The sequence below is a fragment of the Thunnus maccoyii genome, chromosome 21 (assembly GCF_910596095.1).
Source record: "Thunnus maccoyii chromosome 21, fThuMac1.1, whole genome shotgun sequence".
NCBI classification, from domain to species: Eukaryota; Metazoa; Chordata; class Actinopteri; order Scombriformes; family Scombridae; genus Thunnus; species Thunnus maccoyii.
In genome coordinates, this window is record NC_056553.1 from 23918009 (window position 1) to 23943111 (window position 25103).

General features: G+C 38.2%; 1 protein-coding gene across 2 annotated transcripts in view; it reads left to right on the forward strand.

Annotated features, from left to right (window-relative positions):
• vstm2a (V-set and transmembrane domain containing 2A) overlaps nt 1-25103 on the forward strand; it is an 82211-nt gene that overhangs the window by 42473 nt on the left and 14635 nt on the right. For both annotated transcript variants that reach the window (XM_042399853.1, XM_042399854.1), the window contains exons 3-4: nt 19593-19643; nt 21899-22232. In XM_042399853.1, the coding sequence (XP_042255787.1) occupies nt 19593-19643; nt 21899-22232 (385 nt within the window). The remainder of the gene's footprint in view (nt 1-19592; nt 19644-21898; nt 22233-25103) is intronic.

Consider the following 25103-nt stretch of genomic DNA (forward strand, 5'->3'; position numbering starts at 1 on the left):
AGTGGACAAACCATCCATCCACCATCCATCCTCTGTTGTATCATTGCATACCCTGTAAGAAAATAGAAATAGAGCTTAACGTCTCCTGATCCATGAGTCGAAACACTGATCTCAGATCCAGTACATACTGAATACCCATCAGCAGTGCATGAGACTCCACATATGAGAAATGGGACACAATAAAACTCATGTTGTTGGAAATGACAACTGCCAGAGAACTCCTCAGAGAACAGGAAGTATTGAAAGAACGCATTTTATGAGCAGAACAGAAAAATACGAGGTGTAACGTCACCTCAGAGGCAGATATTTCCAGTTTTGTGGGAAATGATAGATGTTTTGCCTTTTCTTTTCCCTTCTGGTATCTTTTTGCTATGAAGCACCACACGTCAGGCTGGTTGGTAAACATGAGCTGTGTGTGGTATGCTGCAGTTTTAAGTGATCAATAGTGATATATTTACCCCGTTTGGACTTACAGGTTGAAAATGCTTTTTGCAGCTTAAATTGTCAGGCTGTAAAGTGATATAACATGATAGTTTGTGGTGAAAGGTTCAGTTTGATTTTTGAAAAACACAAAAAATGTTCATATTAAAATGTGCCAGGCGTTTCATTCTCCCTTGTCTCCAGTGACTGTCAGACAGCAGATGTGTTATCAGGGATGTTGCTATAGGTAACGCTACAGGACCCTGGAGGCACACTATTTTATGACTAGTGGCTTTGAAGGGGCGTTGTAGGGATTGCTTTGCTGAAACAGAAGGGTATGGTTATACTGTTCAAAAGTAGTACAGAAAATAAAATACTTTTTCGACAACAAAAATGCCTGACTAAACCTAAAAAACTATATTGATGTGCCAAAGCAGTTTTTATACAGCTGAAATGTCACATCAGTGATCCAAACTTGTGCTTCACTTCCCTAGTCATTTACCATTTCTTCAGTTTTTAAGTTATAGAGTTTTCCCCCTTTTAGTGAGACCCAAACTATTTAGCTACTATTCTCTTTTGCCAGTGCAAGATTAAGTACCTTACTTGCTGAATTAGCATCATTTTATCAGACTGATATTGTTCTGCTGGATAATTTTTATCCAAAGGCATAAGACAAATTCTGATCACTGGTTCATAACCATTTCCAGTTACATAAAAGAAATTAATGGATACATTAGCAAGATAGAAAAGCGCTGCACCTAATCATGTGGATGATGCTGATTTCATGGTTTCTTGAACAGCAAAAATTGAGAACTTGTTCACAGTTAAGGTGTGAATGCAAAGCAAGTTTTCTGCTTGCATTATTGCACAAATTTATCCACTGGAGTGTTTTTGCACTTAGTGTTTATTTGCCCCAAACAGCCAATATATAGACAGACATTTGCTGTAGCTAGCTAGTATAACATTGTGTGGCTCTGTGAGTGCATATGTGTCAGCTCAGATCATCGCTGATCTCAGAACTTACCAGGAACTCAAGTTCTTTCAATTATTTTCCTTTCCTATGCCTACTTTTATGAATTGGATAAAGCCTCAGGATTCACATGCATTTTTTGCTCAAGTTGAAATATTTTCAACACGGATGGACCACCCAGGGTTTTTGCACCTATTTGCGTCCATGCACATATTTGCATTGACGGTGTTGCACTGCCAATAAAAATTGCTTCATGTTCATTCTAAAAACACCATACCAAGTGTATATTGTTACCTAATCTAGTATCAGTGGCAAATTAGTGCTGGCAAATGATGACAGAAGACTTTTTTTGTGTTTGATTTGTATCGGGTCTACACTGGTACATACTGCCTCCAGGAAGTAGTCATATTCTTGCATTCTACTCTGACAAAAATCTTCTGCATAATCTGCTTTTACATGTTATCACATTAACTGCCAGAGATCAAAATAGAAGCATTACAACCGTAAATAGTATTACAAACTCAAAGTTTAGCTTTAAGCACTGCGGATGGTGACTGACTGATTCATGTTTCCCTCTCGGGGCTTATTGTAGCAGTATGTGCTCTACACTGAGATTGTTCAGTACTACAAACCCGTATACTTGACTCGACCTGACTTGACTTGTCTGCTGTTGATACTGATACCAGCTCTTATACATACTTCTGCCCTCAACACTTCCCGTACATGCTGAGCTGGTGCCCGTATGTTTAAGAATACCAAAGAGACTGCTTGGAGGCTTCGGGGCTCGCCACATTTGTTCATGTACCACAGTCAGACAGTAGACTCAGTGCTTGTTAGCCTGTTAGCCTGTAGATACTGTTCCTGCTGCATGCAGAGCTTGGTTGATAGTTACACAACATTTAGTCCCTGTTAGTGTTAATATTGGTTTTTGCATTATGATTTAAATACTTTTATCATCTCCAGGTCTTTTTTTTAATTTCTACTATTGTCATTATACAACATACACACAGCTTAATAGTTGTTTTTTTTATTTACAGTAAAATTTATACTTCATCAAATAGAATCAACACAATTATCACAATAAGTAGAGTAAAATACATCTTGATATTATAACTTATAAGCTTTATGTAGCCCACCATAATGTTTTAGAAGATTAATAAAACATGTATCTACACATCCTGTCAGTGTTCTCTGCCTTCCACTGAGGTGCGCAACGCCTAATACTTGCCAAATATCCTGAACCAGGTATACTGATGCAACACACTCAAATTTCCCTGCACAATAGCAAAGTACTATAGGAGAGCCATAGTTCAGCTAACCTCTAATTTGACTATTTGGACATAAGCTCTTGGTGCTATAAAATCAACGTAGGCCTATTGCTTTGCCTTGTGAAGCTTTAAACATTGCTGTATCCTGAAGTGGTTGTTATGGATGTTGGACGTTTCTTGCTTAGATATGTTACTACGGGTGTGCCCGGATACAAATATCACAAGTAGTGGGATTTTTTTACGAATATTTTTTTCATACAAATATTTTAAAAATGATTAAATTATTAAAAGAACCATGTCAAATACCAGCTTGCAGGTCGGTTATATCGCCATCTCAGTCTCTCTCCTCTGCTTCACTGTTACGTCTATCAGCAGGTCTCAACGAGGGGAGTCACATCCACCTGCTACATGACGCACATTTCTTTATTTGGACATGACTCCCGGAGTTGGGGGTGTTCCCTAAAGACATTGCACTTTTCACAAATAAATGAAAAGTGCAAAGCAGAAGTTATTCCCTACATGTTACATGGTGTGCTGCCTCTGTGTTATGGGTGTATAAATAGGTAGAGGTCTGTCTGCAATGAGGCGATGATTAAAGTTTTTGCTCAGTAGTCAGCCTAGTCCTTAACCCTAACCCAGTGTGGGGACCTCCTTTGTAAGGTGGTTTATTCATGAACACTTATTGTAACACTTTAATTTTCTAAAATTAAAAGTGTAATAAAAACAAAAACTGGATTTTTAAGCCTCTTTCCACTTTGATTCGCATACAATACAAATACAAATCAACAAATACAGATACAAATACAAATACTGGGCCCTCTGCACATCCCTGTATGTTACTTCAGGATGCTATTTTAGACTTTGTCCTGTTGTTCATGAAGCTACTCTGCATTTAGCATAATGATAATGGAGGTACTGTCAGGAACATGGTTTCAGTGCAGCTCTTTCCAGTGACCAGTGCCAAGGTTAAACATCCATATATCCATAGCAAACACAGCCAGCCCTGTGTATGCTATGTTCAAAGGCTTAAGAAAATGTGTTGTTTTTGTGACCATTTCTCTTCCGGATAATTTGTGGTTTAGGCAACTATTAATTTATTCATATGGCTTTAAAATCACATTTTGCTCACTATAACAGTGGTGACTGCCAAACATCTTCTGCACTCTCTCTGCTGACACATATACTGCTAATTGTCATTCAAATTGATATGACTGGCTTGTGTGGCTTCATTTGTAATTGTGATCTAGTTATTTCAAAGACCTTTTTTCATGTGCTGCGCCATTATTAGGCCACCCCTGCGGGTCTTTTTTAACAGTCTAACACCATTACTGTAAGCATACCACAGCCATATGTAGCGCTTTGAAAGGAGGAGGAGGACTCTACTTCTTCTCCCAAAGTCTTGTGGGGTAGGCTTTGAATCTTTATAAGTTTTGTGAACTCATTAGGAGTTTATCCTGTACATTGAAATGTGGTTGGACCATATTGTGCTGTGTTTTGTTTTACTGTTTTTTTTTTTTGCTTTTTTTTTTTTACCAAGATTGCTGACATATTATAATGTACCTCGAGAAAAGAAGAAAAGAGAAGAGATTTCCCACACAAAGAGGACAGAGTTCATTTGGAAGTTGAATGGCTTGACGCAAAGCTGCAGACAGCTAAACATTGATGTAAAAGTGACAAAGTGGGGCTTGAAGAGAAAGGGGCTTCCTATTAATTAAGCTGCTGCAGTTTCACCCTTTTGTCTAGATTGAATGCTGTCCTCTTCGTTGTCACAAGAAGACAGAAATCTAAATTTATCCAAAGGTGTCTTTTACACAGCAATGAGCAATGCACAGTCCAGGTAAAGCTGACTAGAGCAATGGCTGATGTCACCTTTGAGGTTTTCCGTTCAGCTTTTTTTCAAATAGTTGTCAGTTAGAGCTGCCAATGTTCAAAATTGCCCAGTTGAGCTTTAAAAACCGGACTAAAGCTGTCACAATTCAGTGTTATCCTCAAATGTCACCTCTCGGCTCTCATTAGGCATTCCGATTGCAAGGAGTGAGCACTTTGTCATTCTGGTAGCCGTCGACTTGAATTGACATTTCACTCAGTGTCTCTCATTTCATTCGGTATTCTTCTGAGACTGCCTTTGCCTTTGTCCCCTCATTTCCAGCCATGCCATTTCACCTTTTTTGTCTCCCTGGAAATGGATTAGCCAACCAGGACAAAAATTAAACTGCCAAATCAATTGGGGCTTCTCAAAGGTGTAGATTCATTTTCATGCTTGTTCATCACGCCCTTTTCTAAGCTTGTCGCTTTCCATCCTTTGATTATTGGTTGCTCTTTTGCTATGCACCAACCCTCCTAGGTAGAAGTTTAAAAGAAGGAGAGGCACAGCATGTATGAAGAGAAGATTTGCATGCAGGAATGGAAAGAGCATTAAAGAACCCTACTGAAGTTAGGCACAGTTAACTTGGGAATTATTTTATTCATGCAGAAGTGAAATTATTTGAGGAAAAATTAGGTGTAAGCCAAGCAAAAAGTAGCTAATTTACAATCTACTCTTTGTAAAAGTAGAACACAGACATGGATTAACTTATTTTTTGTGTTTTACTATGAACAGATAAAGAGATTAAGAGTTTTAAATAGAAAACAACCAACCAACCATCAATCATCACTATGATCTGGACAGACATTGATCATTGAAGAGACTTTCCTCAAAAACCTCTGTATTTATCTGTATTTTGATGTTTGTTCAAATGACTAAACTGAGCTGCTATGTTCACCTCAGAAAGATTTCAGTTGATTATGACTCATCTGTCCAGAACAAAGATGAAAGTAATGTGATGCTACCATGCCACAAAATCTCTTACGGAGGTATTGTTGAGGTGGATGGATGAGTCAACCAAGCGTGTGACTTTGGTGCAGGAGACTTGTCTGTTTTATATTTCCTACCAACAGTCAACATAGTTTTTTTGTGCCTATTCCCATCAGAAAACTGTCAAATTATTAATTTTTGTAAGTCACTTTTAATGGTTTTGAAAAGCACTGACGAACGCAGATGGAGGCGTCAGATAAGAAACTGTTCATGTGTTGTTTTGTAAGACAATGACAAGCACCATATTTTGTCACTGAGACTGGAGCACTTGATGTCATTAAGATCTAGTGTGTTTGTGCGTGTAAAAGGTCTTTAGGAGTTCTTGTCTTATTTATTACTTTTCCTCTCATGACACTTGTTCATGACACTTTTATGACTGATTGCTAATATGGGCTGTCAAGTAGGCTTCTTTCTTCTGGATCCAGACAATTCTGCTCCCCTGCATTATTTCATTATTTTTACATTTTTGCCTCTATGTGACAGTTGACAGCAAAGAGAAACAGGACATGTGGGACCAAACATTGCAATTACAAGTGGCAAACCACCAGACCACAATGATGCGACATCCCTGCACTTTATAATAACAGCATAGTCTTCTTCTTCCTTCTTCCTCCTCCGTTACAGCCAGGATTATGTATATTTTGCGATACAAAATCCACAACCATTGAAATAAAACAGGAAAGTGAAACACTTTTGTGTGTATTGGCATGTATCTGCATAGTCACTCCCACTCTGAATGCCCCCTTCTTGGCTGGTGAGCCAGTCCTTTTCAATGCAGGAGATGTTTTTTTTTTTTTTTTTTTTCTAATTGGCTGGGGTTGCTGTGTTGTCCAACAGCCATATTTATAGGTTGTTTATCTCAAAGCATGACAGATTATTGTTGAGGTATCTCACACACATTCTTGGAGGCTGTTTCTGGCTTTGCTGAAGCACATCATTTGTTTAAACAGTGGTGAACTCGTTTAAACAAGTGATCTGACAAGTGGATGATGAAAGAATGCAATGCAACTCTCATCACAGCATATTGATTACAATTTCCAACTGAGGCAAAAGACAAGCACACCAAAATAGCTGCTTAATTACAGTAATGAGTAATTACAGCTGCAGCCAACAATACAGTGTTCAGGCTTTGGTCTGGTTATTAAAAAACAAAAAAACAAAACAATAAACAAACAAACAAACAAACAAAAAAAACTAAATATGGTGTTTTGGTGAGTGGATTCTCATTTTTTCCAAGTTTGTTCTCATGATTTGAAAAAAATAAAAGTGTGAAGTTTAAGGTTATACATTTTTCTTGTGAGTAGATATATCTGAAGGTTGCAAAGCTTGTGCATTATAGCACAGAGAGGCGATTTTAAACTTAAAATAGAAGAAATTAATTTAAAAAGTTCAAATTTGACACAAATCACAATTAAAGGAAATATGACACTGTATAAGTAAGTAAGTTTTTAACCTTTGATAGTTGTAACTGATTTCCCTTTTTTTAAAGAAATAAATCAAAAAATTGCCAGAATTTAATTTTTCTGATAAATGTCACCCACCCACTAGATGGCGTAAATGTAACTACAGGTGGTTTTTACTGGACTGAATTTTTTCGTGTAAGGACGGGCTGTACTATAGGGGTGTGCACTCAATGAAAATGTGTTCCTCCACATGTTCTTCATATAAAATGAGCCAAGGCTAATGAGTCTCAGCTTGATAATGAAAATAAATCATTGCATCATTTTTTCTTTTAGTAAACACTGAAAATGGGTCCCACAGACCCGGACACCACACAAGGGTTAAAGACATATTTTTACATGTTTGAGATGCGACAATTATGTGCAGCAATGTTGATGAGCTTTGAACAGATGATAAAGAGCTGAACGTGCTTCAGCATCCCTTCAGGCCCAGGAGACTAATTGTAATTTGTTGAAGCTGACACTGTGGGATTCTGATGCTCGGACACAAAGAGAGTCAAGTGCATGTCTGTGGACGTCCGCATGGCTATTTACAAGAGCGGAAGCTGAAAAGAGGACAGACCGCAGATTTCTGACCTCAGAGTTGCGCACTGGGACTGATGTCCTCATTCCAACACTAATGTGGCTGCCAAAGTGTGTATAGATGTTTTAGATGTCATGAATAAAGCTGAGATGATAATAGTGATGCAGTGCGTATGATTTTTATGGCATTTTTTAGTCAGTCCATAGAGCGATCTTTTACTGTACCTCCTCTTTTAGTTGTGCTTTGAGACCATCCCACAGCTCAATGGGGAGCCTTCCTTTGGTCTTTAATTCCTGTAACACTGGCTTGTCAAAGGATCATTTACCCTTCACTGGATAAAGTAATGGAGTAATTGTACACAATTCAAGCACTTTCATGTTTTCTACACGCACAATTGCAGGCTTTACATGTAATTAACATAGCTCTTGTCATAAACCAATGGGCTGTGAAGGGGATTAGTGTTTGCATGTGAATGGGACCCCTGTCAGCTGTGGGATGTAATTAGGGTTAACAACTAAGCTTAGACCCAAAACATCTTCAAGCGGGAGTCAGTGAGCATTGTAATTAGGGAGCACTTTACAGGGCGCATTACTGTGCTTTATATACTCTAACTTTACACCCACTATGGTCTTACTTTGTTCTTAAGAGGGGGCACACTGCCACTAAGGGCCTCAGCTGGAGATCAGATTTGATATGCAGGCAACATTCATAATTCGATAATATTAATATTCATTATCAGATATGATTAAGTCGTCCTAGCTGTAATTGGAACTCAATGGCACCAAAACAGCAGACACATCCATCATAATTGGAGATGTGTCATTGAGTATCAATACACTGTCAATTTGTTGGTGTCTTAAACATGCAGAACTTACTCCTCTATTGCCATCTGGATTTGTTGATGTGTATTTCACAATTTGAATGATCTGAAGCAAACTAACTGGTGAGAGTTGTGCTTTGGGCTGTATCACAGGAGTCATGTGTATTTTAAGAGAGCTACCACGGTTTTTAGTTGAGCAAAGAGCATATCAAGTCCAACTTTATACAGTTGATAGGATTTTACATGGAAGATTTCCCAGTTGTTCAGAGAAGGTAAGAGAAGTTGAGTCTCACATTGGTAGAGTAAGTGCACCAGACCGAAACCTTTCTAGATCTAGGAGCAGAAATGTAAAGGTTTCTCTTTGGTATGCTGGTGCTCTGGAATGGAAGAAATTGAGCCATCTGTAGCACTTATGTGCTTAGCGCTTAAGTATAGACCCCTAAACCCCTAGCGATCACTGTGGTTTTTAAAAAAACAGAGCTTTTTAAGTGGCTTCCTTCAAGTTAGAAGCAGACAAATCTCCCCTGGCATGAGGCATGTTTTAGTGAAGTTTCAATGGTAAGCATGTCAAGTAGCTTAGTTTTAAAGGTTTACTGAACAGAATGATGTAACTGCACAACCCAAAAAGTCTGATGAATTTGTAATAATGTTCTAAAAACATGGTAAATGTCTTGCTCAAAAAAATTCCAACATAAATTGCCGTGGAACCCAGGGTTTTCTAATAACAAACTGAGTATGATAAATGTATCAAAGTCTAAAAAATATATAACTGAAATATATACAGTCCATTGCATATTTGTTGAAATAATTACACTATTATTATGAGTATTTGCAATATTACCCTGGATTGACATGGTGACCGATGACTTTTCATTAAAAACTAAACAAACATTTACAATCATGTTTGTAAATTCAAGGCAATACTGCAAATACTTGTAATATATATAAATATAGAATATATAAATGATTGACCAAAGCCAAATTTAGAGGGTCTTCCCACTAGGGATGTGCAGATATCCCAGTATTTGTATTTATATCTGTATTTGTTGAGGCAGCAAAACTATTTGTATCTGTATTTGTATTTGAATAAAAGTAGAAAGAGGTTTAAAAATCCTGTTTTTGTTTTTATTACGCTTTTAATTTTAGAAAATTAAAGTGTTATAATAATAATTCATGAATAAACTACCTTACGAAGGAGGTCCCCACACCAGGTATTGAACTGGAGTCACAGTAATCAGCGCAGTCGTCTATGATCTCATAGACAACTGCGCTGATTACTGAGCTAAAACTTTACTCATCGCCTCTTTGCAGACAGACCTCTACCTATTTATACACCCATAACACAGAGACAGCACACCATGCAACATGTAGGGAGGAACTTCAAAGGCAATTATTGACTATTTTTTACAACCTAACTTTGTGGAAAGGAGAAGGGGAACAACAGGTTATGGAGAGTCCCTTTGGAGCACTTTGCATGTGTCAGTAGCTCAGCTTTATCTCTGGGGAACACCCCCAACAAATATTTTTATATTTGTATATATAAATATTCGTATAAAACCTACTATTTGTGCTTTGCTGAATAATGTATTTGTATTCGGGGGCACCCCTACTTCCCACAGATTTTACACATTAAGATCAGTTTATTGGTGACATGAAATTTTACTCAGCCTGTGAAATTAGTGAAATTGTATAATGTGCTCTGTGGCTTGGGAGGAGCTTTCTTAAGTCTGACAAAATGATGATGTCATCAGGGTTATCTCAGCTTGGGCTGGCATGTCTCACAAACTAGGCATGTGAAGTTTGAAAGACTTGGGCATTTATAAATCAGGGAGAGTCTAACAAAAAGATGCTATTGGGTTGCATAATAGGGAGTATAAGGATCCAATGTTTTGGGAACAGGGACTAAAAGTCAGGATATTTTGGTTTCTGCTGCTTTGATTTTCACCATTCTTTTTAAAATCTTTGTCTTGCAAGTCCCCCAATTTTATAGAAGTGAAAAACAAAATTGCTGGAATATCCATTTAAACATAGTAATGATTTAGATCAGGAGAGAAACAGTACTTGACAAAACAATCTCAGCATGAGGCCCATTATGTAGCTGCTCTAGAGTTTTTGATTGTGTCACACTATCATCATCAGCAGATGTTATTTGCAGTAACAATGATAGTATTGATGGTTGGGGCCATCAGCCACTTTACTCTGATTACTGGGGACAGTGCAACCTCTGCCCCAAACTAGGGGTGGGGGAAAAAATCTATTCTGAGATGCATCCTGACGCGGATGTGGACGATTCTGCATCGATTCACAAAAAAATGATCACACTGCAGAATTAAACAACTTCAACTACCTCTGAGGTGAAGAAAATAAGTCAGTGCTAAGTCTGTTTCACTTCAACAACCTTGCACCCGCTCAGTGCCTTAGACAACGATGTTTTTCCCCGGAGCTAACGGAGCAGCAGAGAGGCTGCTCTCCACTGCTGGAGACATGACGTTAATAACACAGCGGAGCACTCCACCTCCCCCTCACTTTGTTATTCTCATACAGCCAGTAGAGTGTAAGATGCTTTAATATTAATTAACAAATTCATTAAGTTAACTTTTTAAAATAAAAAGGCTGTGGAGCATTTATCTGATCTGCCAGTTATGTTTCATATTGTATTTCAGTGGACTAAGGACAATAGTGATAATATGCAATATATATTTAAACATATTACATTGCTTGTAACATTGCTATTGCTATCATCTTGTCTTGCACAGTGTATTTGGGATACATGTGTACAAGTTGTGCTTTTATACAAGCTGTTCCTTGATGAAGATGATGACATGTCATGTTTTTAAAATTTGAGGCTGTATATTCTAAAAGATGATGTAAGGAACTGTCTATACTTGGTTTTAATTGCTCTCTGTATCAGTGTATCTAGTTAGCTCAGGAATTCAGCCTGGTTGTCTTCTGTCAGTTGCCATCTCTTTATAGCCATAATAGAACGAGGGAGATTATTCTGTGTTTATCCACAATTATGGCAGCTGTCTTTGTATCATATTAATCAAATCAAACTACCTTTTTTTATATTCTGACTTTAGCTTCTGTGCTGCATATTTGCGGATGTTTTCTTTCACAGCATCAACATCAGTTGAAGCAAGAAAAAAAAAACAACCTCCCCACCCATACTCTTATATTGTTAACATCATCCATTTGTGATGTTCGATGTGTCAGAGGTTGCCTCGTCTACCATGACTTCAGCTCACAATGTCCTACATGCCTCGTCAACATCCCTCAGAGAGAGAGGCCGTGAACTCATTGCTTTCAATCAAAGAGGGCGTACACATGATTAGCTCTGAAGTGGGAACATGCAGTTGTGGGTTATATTTGTCTTACGCAAAACATATCATCATATTGCTACATTGGATGCTGGTCTATTTTCTGCTGCCGTGGGTAGAGAAACTGTTATCTCGGCCTCGTCCGTGATGGATTTCTCCTTCTATCATTATTGAGTATCAGAGCAAATGGCGGCTCTACAAAGAGACCCTCGCTCTTTGATTCTGAGAGACTGACACCAAGACATGGTTCTTCAGATCTCTGAAACATTCCCTGTTATCAAACCTCATTGAAGCTGCACTGGAAATATCCTGACATTATGTCACATTGTGCACATTAAGCCAGTTTTACAACAAGAGAGACATATCAGGAAATAACAAAATGGATCCAGGTGTACAGGGAACACAGACAATAGCTGTTATTATGGCTGTGTAGGTACTTTAGAAACTTGATTAAGAGTCATGTTCTCTTCTATATCTTTATAAAAATAAACGTGGTGTACTGTGTAAGTATATAACATTACACAAAAGCTAAAAATCAAATGCAAATGATTTCAAAGCAACACACAACAAATAAACGTCTTAAGTTGCTATGGCAATAAGCAAACATGACTTAAAGAAAACACAAGAAAACAGCTTCCCCAAGTTCAACCTAACAAAATGAGAAATTTGTTTGTGCTGAATGCTGACAGTGAGACTGGATTATGTGTCATAAAAATCCATTTGTCCCTTTTCACATTGTATGACACAAGAGTGATTCATTTCGGTATAATGGGATAGCAGGTGACATAGGGTTAACCAGCAGCATGAAGAAAGGCAGCGGCTGAAAGATGGAAAGTGTATTCTACTTTTTGCAAATGAGGGAGAAAATTGTCTGTCAGCTTTGCGGTATATTATGATGTAGCTTCAGAAGAAGAAGTGGTGCGGTGGGTCAGGAAGTTTAGCCTTTAGCAGGTGGAGAAGATGTTTGTGGTTTCTGGGATTCCTCCAAGATTACAGGTACAAACAAAAAAATAAGTTATGCTTGGCACAAAGTCACATAAATTCTTGTATGAAGTCCTAGGTTGCTTATTTTCAAGGGAGCTATCTTGTAAGCGTTGACACTTTGATTGGTGAAAAATGGTGGAGGTGCAATTATTCTACTCTATAGGGCACTTTAGTGTCTGAATTATAAGTGTGAAATTTAGACTAGCCCTCAAAAATATAGTGATGATGCAAAATGGTGATGATTACAAAAGAATGGGAAGAATAGGAAATTTTCATATTCATATTTCAACCTGAGAGGGTTTAGCTCTATTCCAAGATGCTAGCTACTGCTAGCCTTGTAGTCACATCATATAAATAGCCTAAATTAGCTACTTTTGTTCAGTTACGTATTTACATTTATACAGCTCTTTTTGCCAAGTGAGAGATATTGTAGCTGTCAGAAATCCCAGATAACTGACTTTGATGGGTTTTTTTCCCCTTCTTATAATTACTGTCTGAAGAATATGATGTGAATGCAGCAGAAGAGTCCAAAATCTCAATGCACTGCTCACTGTGGAGTATTATATAGGGAGTGATGAATGAATGAATTCAGATACAGATAAATGGAATTCAAGTATCATTAACTATTATTTACACCTTTGCTTTTTCTACTGACTACTAAAATGTCTTCTGTGAGAAAGGTATATTGGTTTGTTTCCAGTGGGTGTTCACTGTAATATATGTAGGTGACAAATGACTATTTATTCAGAAAAACTGTCACTTTGACACTGAGGGTCAAATAAATCAGCCAAAAGAACATTTTGTCCTGTAGTAGGCTACCCCATTCACTAAAACTGGGATGGTGCCCTCTCTTAACACTAATTTAAACTGTGTCTGTCAATCACAAATGTGACACCCAGGTAGAGCAGTGTTCTCTATTTAGACCTCTATCACTTCCAAATTCTTTTGAAATCAAATATCAGAGCCACAAAACATACATGATAAAATTTAAAAACAAGACCAGTTAACAGTGATTGATGATATTTCTAAGAGATAAATGGCAAGACCACCAACATAACCACTGACTATTTAGTTACATGATTGTGAGCTTCCCTTTCCTTTAAAGGTGGACTTTTTTTGTATTGCAACAACATAATGAATGAGCCATAAACATGGTTAATTCTAATATAATTTTCATTATACATTTTATTTTTAATTCTGCATTCACTACCATTCACAGTCTATACAAAAAATATGTTTTAAGGCTGATTTTGGTGAATGTCACATCACAGAAGCATCTGGCACTTAAATATTATTGCTTCCTATCATCATCATGTTTTAATGACAATTTAAAGGTCTTTTTGATGTGTTTTCCTATATTTCAGCTTAGCAGGTGTCATATTATACAAACTGGTGATGATAAGCTTTTCACCACAGCACATAATGACACATTTACACTGCGACCATAGTATAAGATTATAGGGGTATAATGTGTCACATGAAGTCCATGGCCTTAGTTTAACCTCCTCTGAGTGTTTGTGTTGATGACTGCTGGATAAACTGCAGTATCATTTCAATATCTGGTCTCATTAATGTGTTTTCAGCGGGCACTTCATTGCTCATGCATGTCTATCATCCGGGTCAGGGCTCTCACATGAGATCTCATCCCGTCACATTAAGAGCCGTAATACAATCACACCAACACCGGGTGGTCTAGTTTATATTTCATTTTAAATGATGACCATTTCTCTTCGTGTGACGTTAATTTAGTTTCAGGAACTCAATGAAGCCTTTTTTTGACGCGCAATAATTGTGGAGCACATTTTACAAGAAGTCAATTTGAGATTTGCATGAAGAATGGCAGCGTGTCATGGTGGAGGAGTTTTGCAATAAAGAGACAAGCGATTGAAACTGAGATACTTGCAAGCAGCCGCAGCTTTGGCTCAGAAGGCATTCATGCGACAGAAATGAAATATAAATGAAAAATTAATGGAGGTTTACTCTGACAGTGTCATTGAAAACTTTTACATTGCTGTCACAGGCTCGAAACTTACTTCAGGGAACATTTGTCAGGTACACATTTAGATAAGTAAAAGACGGTCTTGGCAATAGTTGAATTAGTTAAATGCGAGTGATTGCTCTCTAAAAAAGCGTTAATACTTTAACATTTTTTATCTGTTCTATTTATGATAAATGGACTGCATTTATACAGCACTTTTCTAGTCTACTGACCACTCAGAGGGCTTTACACTACATGCCAACATTCACCCGTTCACAAACACATTCACACACTGATGGCAGAGGCTGCCATGCAAGGTGCCAACCTGCTCATCAGGAGCGATACAGCGCTTTACAATGTGTCTAATGCTCACTCACCCGTACACACACACACACACACACTCACACATTGCTGGCGCATCCATCTGGAGAAATTTGGGGTTCAGTATCTTGCCCAAGGACACTTCGACATGTGGACTGGAGGAGCCGGAGATCAAACCACCAACCTTCAGATTAGTAGATGACTATTACTACTATTACTTCTACTAATTCCTATTAAACTACTACTACTTACTAAAAACTAAAAAATACTATTACTACTATTATTACTACTATAGGGGTGTGCTTGAATGCAAATACATTATTCGACAAAGTACAAATAGTGGTTTTTATACCAATATTTGTTTCATACAAATATTTTAAAAAGTATTTGTTTTTGGGAGGAAAAAAAAAACATGTCAAATACCAGTTTGCAGGTCGATTACATCGTTATCTCAGTCTCTCTCCTCTGCTCCGCTGTTACATCTATCAGGGGTAAGTCCCAAGGGACTCTCCATAACCTGTTGTTCCCCTTTTCCTTTCCACAAAGTGAGATTGTAAAAAATAGGCAATAAATGAAAAGTGCAAAGCAAGAATTACCTTTGAAGTTCCTCTACATGGTGTGCTGTCTCTGTGTATGGGTGCATTAATAGGTAGTGGTCTGCAATGAGTCGATGAGTGAAGTTTTAGCTCAGTAGTCAGCGCAGTCGTCTATGATCTGGGAGACTCCAGTTTGAGACCTGGTGTGGGGACCTCCTTCGTAAGGTAGTTTATTCATGAACACTTATTGTAACACTTTAATTTTCTAAAATTAAAAGTGTGATAAAAACAAAAACACTTTCCATTTTTATTCAAATACAAATACAAATAACTTTGCTGCCTCAACAAATACAGATACAAATACAAATACTGAGCTCTCTGCACATCCCTATTATACTATACAATATTATACCATACTATAATAATACTATATTACTGCTACTACTATACAATATTTAAGGACACATGGGAACAACTTAGTTGCAGATAAATGTATTTAATATTGCATGATAAATGCCAGGATTCTGAATTGATATTGGACATTCATTATATCACAATTACCTTAATTGCATTTGCACAGTGCTGGGTGACTAATGGGTTCACACTCATAAAATAATGCCTCATTTTTTGTCTTATTGCCTGCAAATTCAAAGAGGCAATTTAGATAAAATATTTGAAAAATGCTTGAAAGGTAAAGGTGAACTCAGACATGGATTTATTCTCACTGTGTGAATAAGGAAAGTACAGTCAGCTGGACCTGGAGTCAGAGCACAGAGATATCAGCCCTAAAATACTGGTGTGTATGATTAGTCTGTGGGTCGTGATCCTGCTGTAGGTGTTCGGTGTCTGCATGCAGTTGTGTAAACCTGAGAATTACTTCAGTTTTTTGGGATTTAATATGTTTTTCATTCATTACACTGACAAATTCATGTGAGTCATTTTTAAGCCCTCGCACAAAGTTTGAAGGTATGTTGGCTGATGTAATTAGTCAGGTTTTGCTCATTTACTGGATATCTTTGACTCACTCAGTGCAACCTCACTTAAGGTGGAGGAGTGCACCTAATCCAAAAAAATGGCTACAGGGGTTAACTAAGCTGCAATCTAGATATTTTTAAAGATGCAAAGTAGCTTTAAAAAAAAAAAATAGTTTGAATATTTGACCTCCTGTTTTCATACACAAACTGTGGTGGGAATGAGAAAGCTCCAAATCCTAAAAAAAAAAAAAGCCTTAAGCACTGTCCCACTTAGCTAGTGTTGCTATGAGCAGTTCATGTCAGAGAAACCAGAGTAAATGACTGCATCCCTAGCAACCAGTAACCTCCTTAATCCCAGTGGTATAATGTAAATAAGTACATTAACTCAAGTATCGAGTTATGAGATACATGTATTTTGCATGAATATTTCCATTTTATGCAAATGTATGCTCCTACTTCACTTCTGCTACACACAGAACTCAAGCAAAGTCCAAATATATATCAATTCAAGAATATGTCCAAAAATGGTTTTTCAAGAGGTATAGTGATGAGGATGAATGTTGAGGTAATCGTCTCATGGGGATGTGCAGAGAGTCCAGTATTTGTATTTGTATCTGTACTTGTTGAGGCAGCAAAATTATTTGTATTTGTATTAAAAGTGGAAAGAGGCTTAAAAATCCTGTTTTTGTTTTTATTACGTTTTTAATTTTACATCCACACTGGGTCTCAAACTGGAGTCTCCCAGATCATCGATGACTGTGCTCACTACTGAGCTAAAGCTTTACTTTTCTTCCCAAAAAGAAATCATTTTTAAACTATTTGCATGAAACAAATATTCGTATAAAACTCATTATTTGTGCTTTGCCGAATAATGTATTTGTATTCGGGCACATCCCTGCTGTCTAAGTTATATCTGATTGACACTGCTTGGATATTTATGTTGCACATTGGGGTAGTTGGTTGTGGGTTGTATATATGATAAATATTGAGTTAATTGTTTGAGTTATGAAGAAGGGGTAGGACCATACAAGTGTATATGTCTTCCTATGTCCATTCTGGACATAGTTAATAGTTAAAAATATACATATAATACAAATAATAAATCTGTGGAGGCGGACTGCTCAGTGGCTGTTAAGGGTGTTTGGTGCCAAAGGGGAACTCTACCTTGCATTAAAAACTTTTTTTAACGGCCAAGTTGTTAATAGACTGGATGTGTTACACTGGTTACAAAGGCCTCGGTTTGAAAGTAATCGTGCGCTTGTTAGAGCCAATCATGTCAGATGGCAGTGATTCACAAGGTGATGCAAAATGATGCAGTTTTATATGAAAGTGTGAAACCACTGAGTGGTCAAAACTTAAAGGAGACTGTCAGGAAACCAAGAAAAGGAAGGACACAGGTTTAGCTCACAGTTGAAACTCTGCCTTGCCGATTCTCTGCTCTACATTATTCCCCCGATATAAGCTGACAGTGTGGTTTCCCTGTGGCTGCTCACACGTATTAATAGCTGACATCACCCTGATGACATCAATCTGGTTATTTTCTCAGACTTAAGCGAGCTAAATAAGAGCTCCAGATAAGCGTGCAAAAACATGTAGTCAATTTTATTATTTTATAAGTCAGTAAAGGATTTCAATTAAAACAAAAAATCAAAACTATTCTCTCTGTACTGCAAAATTATTAATCTATACTGGAAGCCGAAGCTGGAAATAATAGAGTTTTAATAGCCCTAGAGAATTTTCTATAATGAAATGTGTGAGAAGCAATTAAACTGTTTTCCTCCATCTTCTCTATCTTTGTCACTGTGACCATGTTTTCCAAAAAATACAGCAGCAAACTACTGCATGGAGACAAGCAGAGCAGCTGTCCTCCAGTGAAGCACTCTAACTTTATCCTTCTCAGGTGACATATATAGACTGCACAGCCAGCTCGTATAACCACTGTGAAGTTTGTAAAAAAAAAAAAAAAAAAAAAAGGAGGCTGAAATTGATGACTTGAAACAGTCCGACGCCAAGACCGAGGGCAATTAATCCTGCCTCGCCGTTAAAGACGTCTCTTCGATACAATGGAGGATGCCAGGTCCAACTGTGAAGTCAAGATGTAAGAGTCATGCATACATGCAGACAGAAAAAAAAGCCATGGCTCCTAATTCTGCTCATTAATCACCTGTCTGCCGAGCATCCTCCAGAGAAAAGTGCTGGTTTCTCCGAGGTAATTACAGCACTTGAAGGAACGCTCTCCCCTGCAAATGCTCATAAGTAGCCATCTTATCCCTCTCCTGCCCTTCCTTTTTTGTCTCGGCCAGGGAGCCAATAGCTACCATGTCCTTCTCCTCCTCCCAAGCCTTTTTCTGCTGCACCACTCTTGCTCCTCTTCAGCTTTGTAGTCAGCAGACTTTTTTTTTTTTTTTTTTTTTTTTTTCCCGGGCACACATCCATTTGGCATCAGATGTGGTGTAAATAAATTATAGCCTCTAAAATCAATGCCCAGTCCATGATGTAGGCTGTAGGCTTAGTGTTTGCCACCGTGCTTGAATTATGCCACTGGGGCTCAAACATGGACAAATTCTTGAGCCCAGGAGCTACAGAGCTCTTCAGTGTTTTTTTTTTGTGCTTTGAATTTTTCTTTTTTTTTTACCAAGAAGCTATTCCAGGCCTCCTGACATTTTATTATTTGTCATAAGCTTTCATGGGTAATATTATTTTTACTGCAGAGACTGATGGAGGTTTTGAGGCATAATTTGTCTCAGGAAGCTGTTAGTTTGTCACACAGCATCCTGATTTGAACCAGTTTCTCCCCTCAATTCGCTTCAGCGTCTGGGAGCTGCCTTTAATTTCTCTCAACAGAACCTCTCAAAGAATCTAAAAATAAATCAAAAAAACAGTGGCAAGAGTTGAATCTTTGTGCATTTATTTTTAAAGGCAGAACAGTGGCGATGCGGTCGCTCGGTCCGTAAACTGTGTGTTGATGTCGGGATGAAAGATTTATAGCTGTCAGTGGACGATGCCTTTTTTGGGAATCGACGTAGTAATCTCATAGCTGGATTTAGGGAGTCTGACTTGCATAAAATACACATTTGAACATTTTCTCAGAGTGGCTCTTTGAGAGCTGCACTGTACTCAGCATGCTGTTATCACTTTGCTAAAGCTCTTTCTTTCTGTGTTCCCAGATGGAGATGATACCAGAGCCTGATCCTGATGATGAGGGGACGAAAATAAGTGTAAGTCCAAGAATACGTGATCCCTGGTTGTAGCCCAGTGCTTCTCAAAAACCCAACTTGGCAGCGTTTCATTCCCAGCATACACAACAGCAGCTGATTCCTGGAATAATACACCTTCAACCAGAGAAAGGAGCTAATCAGCGAAATCAGTGGCAGCGTATTATTAGTGTCAGAGTGCTTCCCTTCCTGCGTTCATGCCCCAGCAACTGTTCCACCCCTTTTCTCTACCACTCTGCATGTGTGCTCAGTGCCCAGAGGAGCATTCAACACTACTGCCCACTGAACCACACAGTCCTCTCCAGGATTGCCTGACTGGAGTCTAAATATAGTCCAACAGCCATGATGTGTAGTGCAGAGTGACAGGTCTCAGATCAAGTACAGCAAAATCACTACAATGAACTTCAGTGTGTAAGGTAAATGTTGGTAATAATCCCTCATTGCTGTGTGAACAGTACTGTAAGTATGAAATTAGAATTTCCACTTAAAAGCAACAGGAGACACAGATAAAGAAAGCCCTTTTAAACTAGACATAAGTGCGCCTTTGGTTTGCTCAATGGTTTAGTCAGTAAAGTGGATCTAATCTTGAATAAATATGGAATTAAAAAGGTTCTATCAGACGTCGTCATACATAGCATGCAAGCAAGTTAACAGCCATTCTCTATGTCTACTCATATGAAGCACTGAGGTGTGCTAGACAATATAAAGGTTTCTCTGGGAATTGTTTTGTTATTCGTAAAAGACTGAAAACTATGTTGGGAGGTTCGCAGATATACAATTCTACTGTACATGACATGCAAACAGCATAACAAGCTAGCGAAGCACATGTTTCTTCTGTGGTAAATACACACACAATACTTATAAGTTTACAGGCCCTATTTTGATATTTACTGTATTACACATTTGAACAGTCCTGCACTGCTCTTTTCATACAGTCACAGCAGCAGTCAGGAGGCAATCACAGCAAAATCTTAACAAGTCATTTGGTTTAATGCTGAGCCATAAATATTTTAACCCATGTCAGGACTACACATGGCTGACACATGACACCTGCTTAAAGGACCCTGAAAATATATATTTTTTTCAATTCTCCTACCATATTTCACCTGAGAGATTTCTGTCTGTGCAGTTTTGTCTTCGCAATTGTTTTGAAGCAGGTGGAGTTCATTCACGAAAATGTGATGTCAAGTAGTTTTTGTGCACCAATTAGAATTTAGCAATATTTGAATCTGATGATCTTTAGGGGTTGCATGTTTGTGGGATTTTGACTGTTAAACATTTAATAAATAGTACCTAAATAATGATGTTTTTAGGTAATGAAGGTAATGATGAACCTTAACTTTGACTGTTGCTTATTTAGTCATGAATTTTTACTGATATGGAGGAATACTTTAACAGTTTTGCTCTAATGTTTTGACCATTTGTAGTAGTATAAACTAACCCTTCTAAAAGACCACGATCCTTTTATGTGACATCACTAAGTTTGGGCAATAGGATCATACACACAGTGAGACAACTGAAATGCGTCAACCATCAGAGATTTTTCTTAATTGTTTCTATTAAAGTAGCTATCACTTGAATATTGCTGGTTGTGTTAGACCATTTCATCCAGTGTTGCAGATCAATGATCAGGACTGCTTTATAATAATACTGGATATAGAAGATGCAGATTGCAGAAAATTTACTTTATGACAATATATATTTAAATCCTTGCATAAATGTACATGCACTGTGATAGAACATTGTGTCTATATGACCCATCCCAAACTAGATTTTGTGCACAAGCCAGTAAGCAAAATATATGACCTTCTGTACTACTAGTATAAAAAGTTAGTCTGGAGCACTGAGGGCCATTCACAGGATGGAAGAACAACCTGCAAACACTTCTGGCACACAGTTGAGAACCACTAGTCAGGTTTCCATCCAAATACTACGCACATTTAAACAGAATTTCCAGAAAATCTACAAAAGATGCAATAACAAAAAGCATGCAAAGAATTGTCTCCATTTGAGAATATTAGATGTTGGTTCATCAATATAAAGTTGGTGGTGCTAATTCTCTAGTCCAATGCCATAAAACCATTGCAAAAGAAGAGGACATAATGAGTAATTATATAGTTAAAAGAGCGCTGGTCAAAGAAATACAGTATATTTCTCAACTGTATTAATCAATGCCACCTCTGTATAGGTTAATATGCATGAGTCCGACTTTTACTCCAGTGTTATGACACTATGGTCTCTTATAATCACTCTTACAGACAGTGAAAGTCCAGGGCAACGACATCTCACACAAGCTGCAGATCTCCAGAGTCAGCAAAAGTGACGAAGGCTTGTACGAGTGCCGGGTGACACGAGCTAACTACGGCGAGATTGTGGAGTACAAAGCCCAAGCCTGGCTGAAGGTCAATGTCACGGCCAGGCCACGACGACCACTGCCGCCTCCCAAGAAGAGCTCCCCGCTGCACCTGACAGACAAGAAGCCGAGAAAGTCCAGCTCATCCCTGGGCCAGGACAGCATGAGTTCAGACCAGAGGGTGGCCTCCACCTCCACCTCTCACACATCCAATACAGCTAAACACAACCCCGGCTCAGGTAAGGTCCTAGGGGAGGGAGTTACATAAAGAGGGCACTGTGGAACACAAAATACTCATGTAGCCAGACTTTTTACTGCCAGGATAAAGCCTGGCCCGCAATCATTTTCATGAGTTTGACATGTTTGTGAGTCACCTACCTAGTCACACTAGTACAGCAACGAATAACCAAACTAGAGGATTGTTTGGATGACATTGAGAGAAATGAAACACAGACTTTTGCTTTGTCATGATGTCATAGAGCAGTCAAGTGCTCTGTGACCCCCCCTCACCCTCTCCAAAAAAAAAAGAGACAACCCAAGGCCTTTCCTAATCTGTGTTCTTGTCTGTACCTCTGTTCTTGTGGACTTGTGAAACATCATGCCTAAACCTATCAAGGATGCCTTGGGAGCTAATTAAAAGGAGCAAGTTTGAACTTTGCACTCTGCATTGCAAAAGGCTGCATGTTTCTGCATTATTCAGAATGATACTATGTAGATTGACCCTGCAGATCTAATGGAAGTCTGACTTTCAGAATCCCGTGGCTCTGAACAGCTAAACAAACTGTGTTTGGGGTATATGAACTTATTTAACTATTAAAACATAATGCAACAGATGAAAAATAAGAAAATATGTTTTTCAATAAAGCAGGCCAGACAATGGTTGAGACTTTGGTATTGATTAAAGATCCTATCATCATTTTGTGCAAAGGAACCGTTAAAACCTTACTTTAATGCAGCCTCACTTAACCCTTGAACCTTATACGCATCCATTAATGTAAGTTACCTGTCTGATATATTCTGATTTGATTTAACACTAAATACATGATCACGATGAGCTGTGTTGTGCTTAAATCTTTTAAGGTTTTAAGGCGGTGGTATACTTGGTATAAACCAGGGACACGGCATAAACCTTTCATAAGGCACAGGTCACTTTCATCTTATTGGTTGCACATCAAAAGTTCATGACAAACAAGGTCAAAGTTGAATCTGATTGAACTTAAAGTGCGGCTGCGAGGTGTAAAGTCAGAGCAGCACAGAAGTCCAGGGGAGCTGGGTTAGGGTCAGGGCTTGGGTTAGGGTCAATGAATCAAAATCTGAGATCCCCCTAATTCATCTCCACTTGTTTCATACTTACAATATAGCAACTGAAAGGAACTCCACCATAATAATAAAAACCAGTCCATGAGGGTTGTGCAATCTGGTTTCCTTCAGCTGAGGATCACAGCCGAGATTAGGTTTTTTTTTCATCACAGATATCGAGGAAGCCTGTGGTTTCGCTTCATCTTGCTGTTGAGTGTTGCAATTCTCAGGGTTCAGCTAGAAGTCAGTCGCTTACTTCCAGCATACCCAAAATGTTGCTTCTTAAATAATTCTAGGAGATAAATACACATTCCACTCATTCTCGCCTCTCTTCAGTGGCTACCCTTTAAATTAAAATTGATTTTAAGAGTTTACCCTTAATGTTTGAGGCTCTACATGGTCAGGCTCCCAGCTATATTTTAGAAATGTTCATCCCTGGTGAGAAGCAGGGTTTCCTCTAGTGCTTCCTAAAACTCACCTTATTACAGAGGGTCTTCGAGCTGCACACTCCTCAGCTCTGGCACTCTCTCTCTCTCTCTGAGCTGGCTGGCAGCTTTTTAAATAATATACCAGATTTATTTAGTTTTAATTCCATCACTTCCCAATTATCATCCTGGTTTGCCACATTAGTAGGATCAAAACTACACCTACAGATCAGGGACAACAAGGATGAAGGACTGAAAGCAATACACTGTAGACTGCGCTTGTTTTCATCAGGACTGTCTCATTTATCTACACACAAGTTACACCATTACAATAGTTAATCACATAAAAATGCTGCAAGCAGTGGATTAAAGTTAATATTATTTTTATTGAACTTGAACAAATGTAATTCATGAGATTTACCGCAGTATGTCTCTATCATGGGAGTTCCTCCGCATCTTTGACTGTCGGTCCGTTCTAATATTCAGTGTATAATTACATTCAGCAGATTGCAAAGAATATCAATGTTACCTTTGTCCTTCATCAAGCACATTGAGGGTGAAATCCTTTCAAAGATGTATGTGCGGTGTAATGCGTATTGAGTTGTCTTGGTGAGTGCAAACATGATCAGCCTCGGCCAGAAATGGAAAACGTGTGGTCCAAGCTAGCGGAGGATGATTGGACCCTCTCATGAGGTCAGCCGTGTTCCCAGTGGATTACTTTGACAAACATGAGCAAATTCCACCTATTCAAGGAATCTCATCCTTTAAGTATTGTACCAGTCTGTACAAGACAATCATTCTCTAAAGCTATCACTATCTCACATCAGACTAGTAAGTAATTTAGATGATGTGAGCTTGACTTTAAAGATCCCCTCCAGTCATGTTGTAAGATGTATAGAAAATACTCTTTGTCTATGTTTTGCCACAAAAAAAAGTTCAGTTACCTTGTTAAAATCTATAAAATGACATATACTCCTTCTGAAAAGTTAATTTTTCTACAGAGGTTTCAAGTTTCCATATCACACTTGTGTAAAGTGAACTGGACCACTGGAGATTGACTCCAAACTAATGTAGTTGTGATGTCACAAATCCTGCTTACGTCTTAGTCTGAGCTTTAAGGTGAGCACAGAGAAACTTTCCCTCTTCAGCAGATGAATGTGGAAATTGTGCACAGTGAAGAGAACATCCAAGTGAAGGAACAGGAACGAAATCACATTTTTGAGTTCAGGGGGATTTTAACATGGAAAAAATCCCACAGTTTAATAACATCCTGTAACAACAGAAATGTGTGCAAATAAAATGAGATTGATGAATAGCCACTTTTTCACTTTTTATGACTAAAATAATATGGAAAATATCTATTTATTCATTTTTTTGAGACAAAGA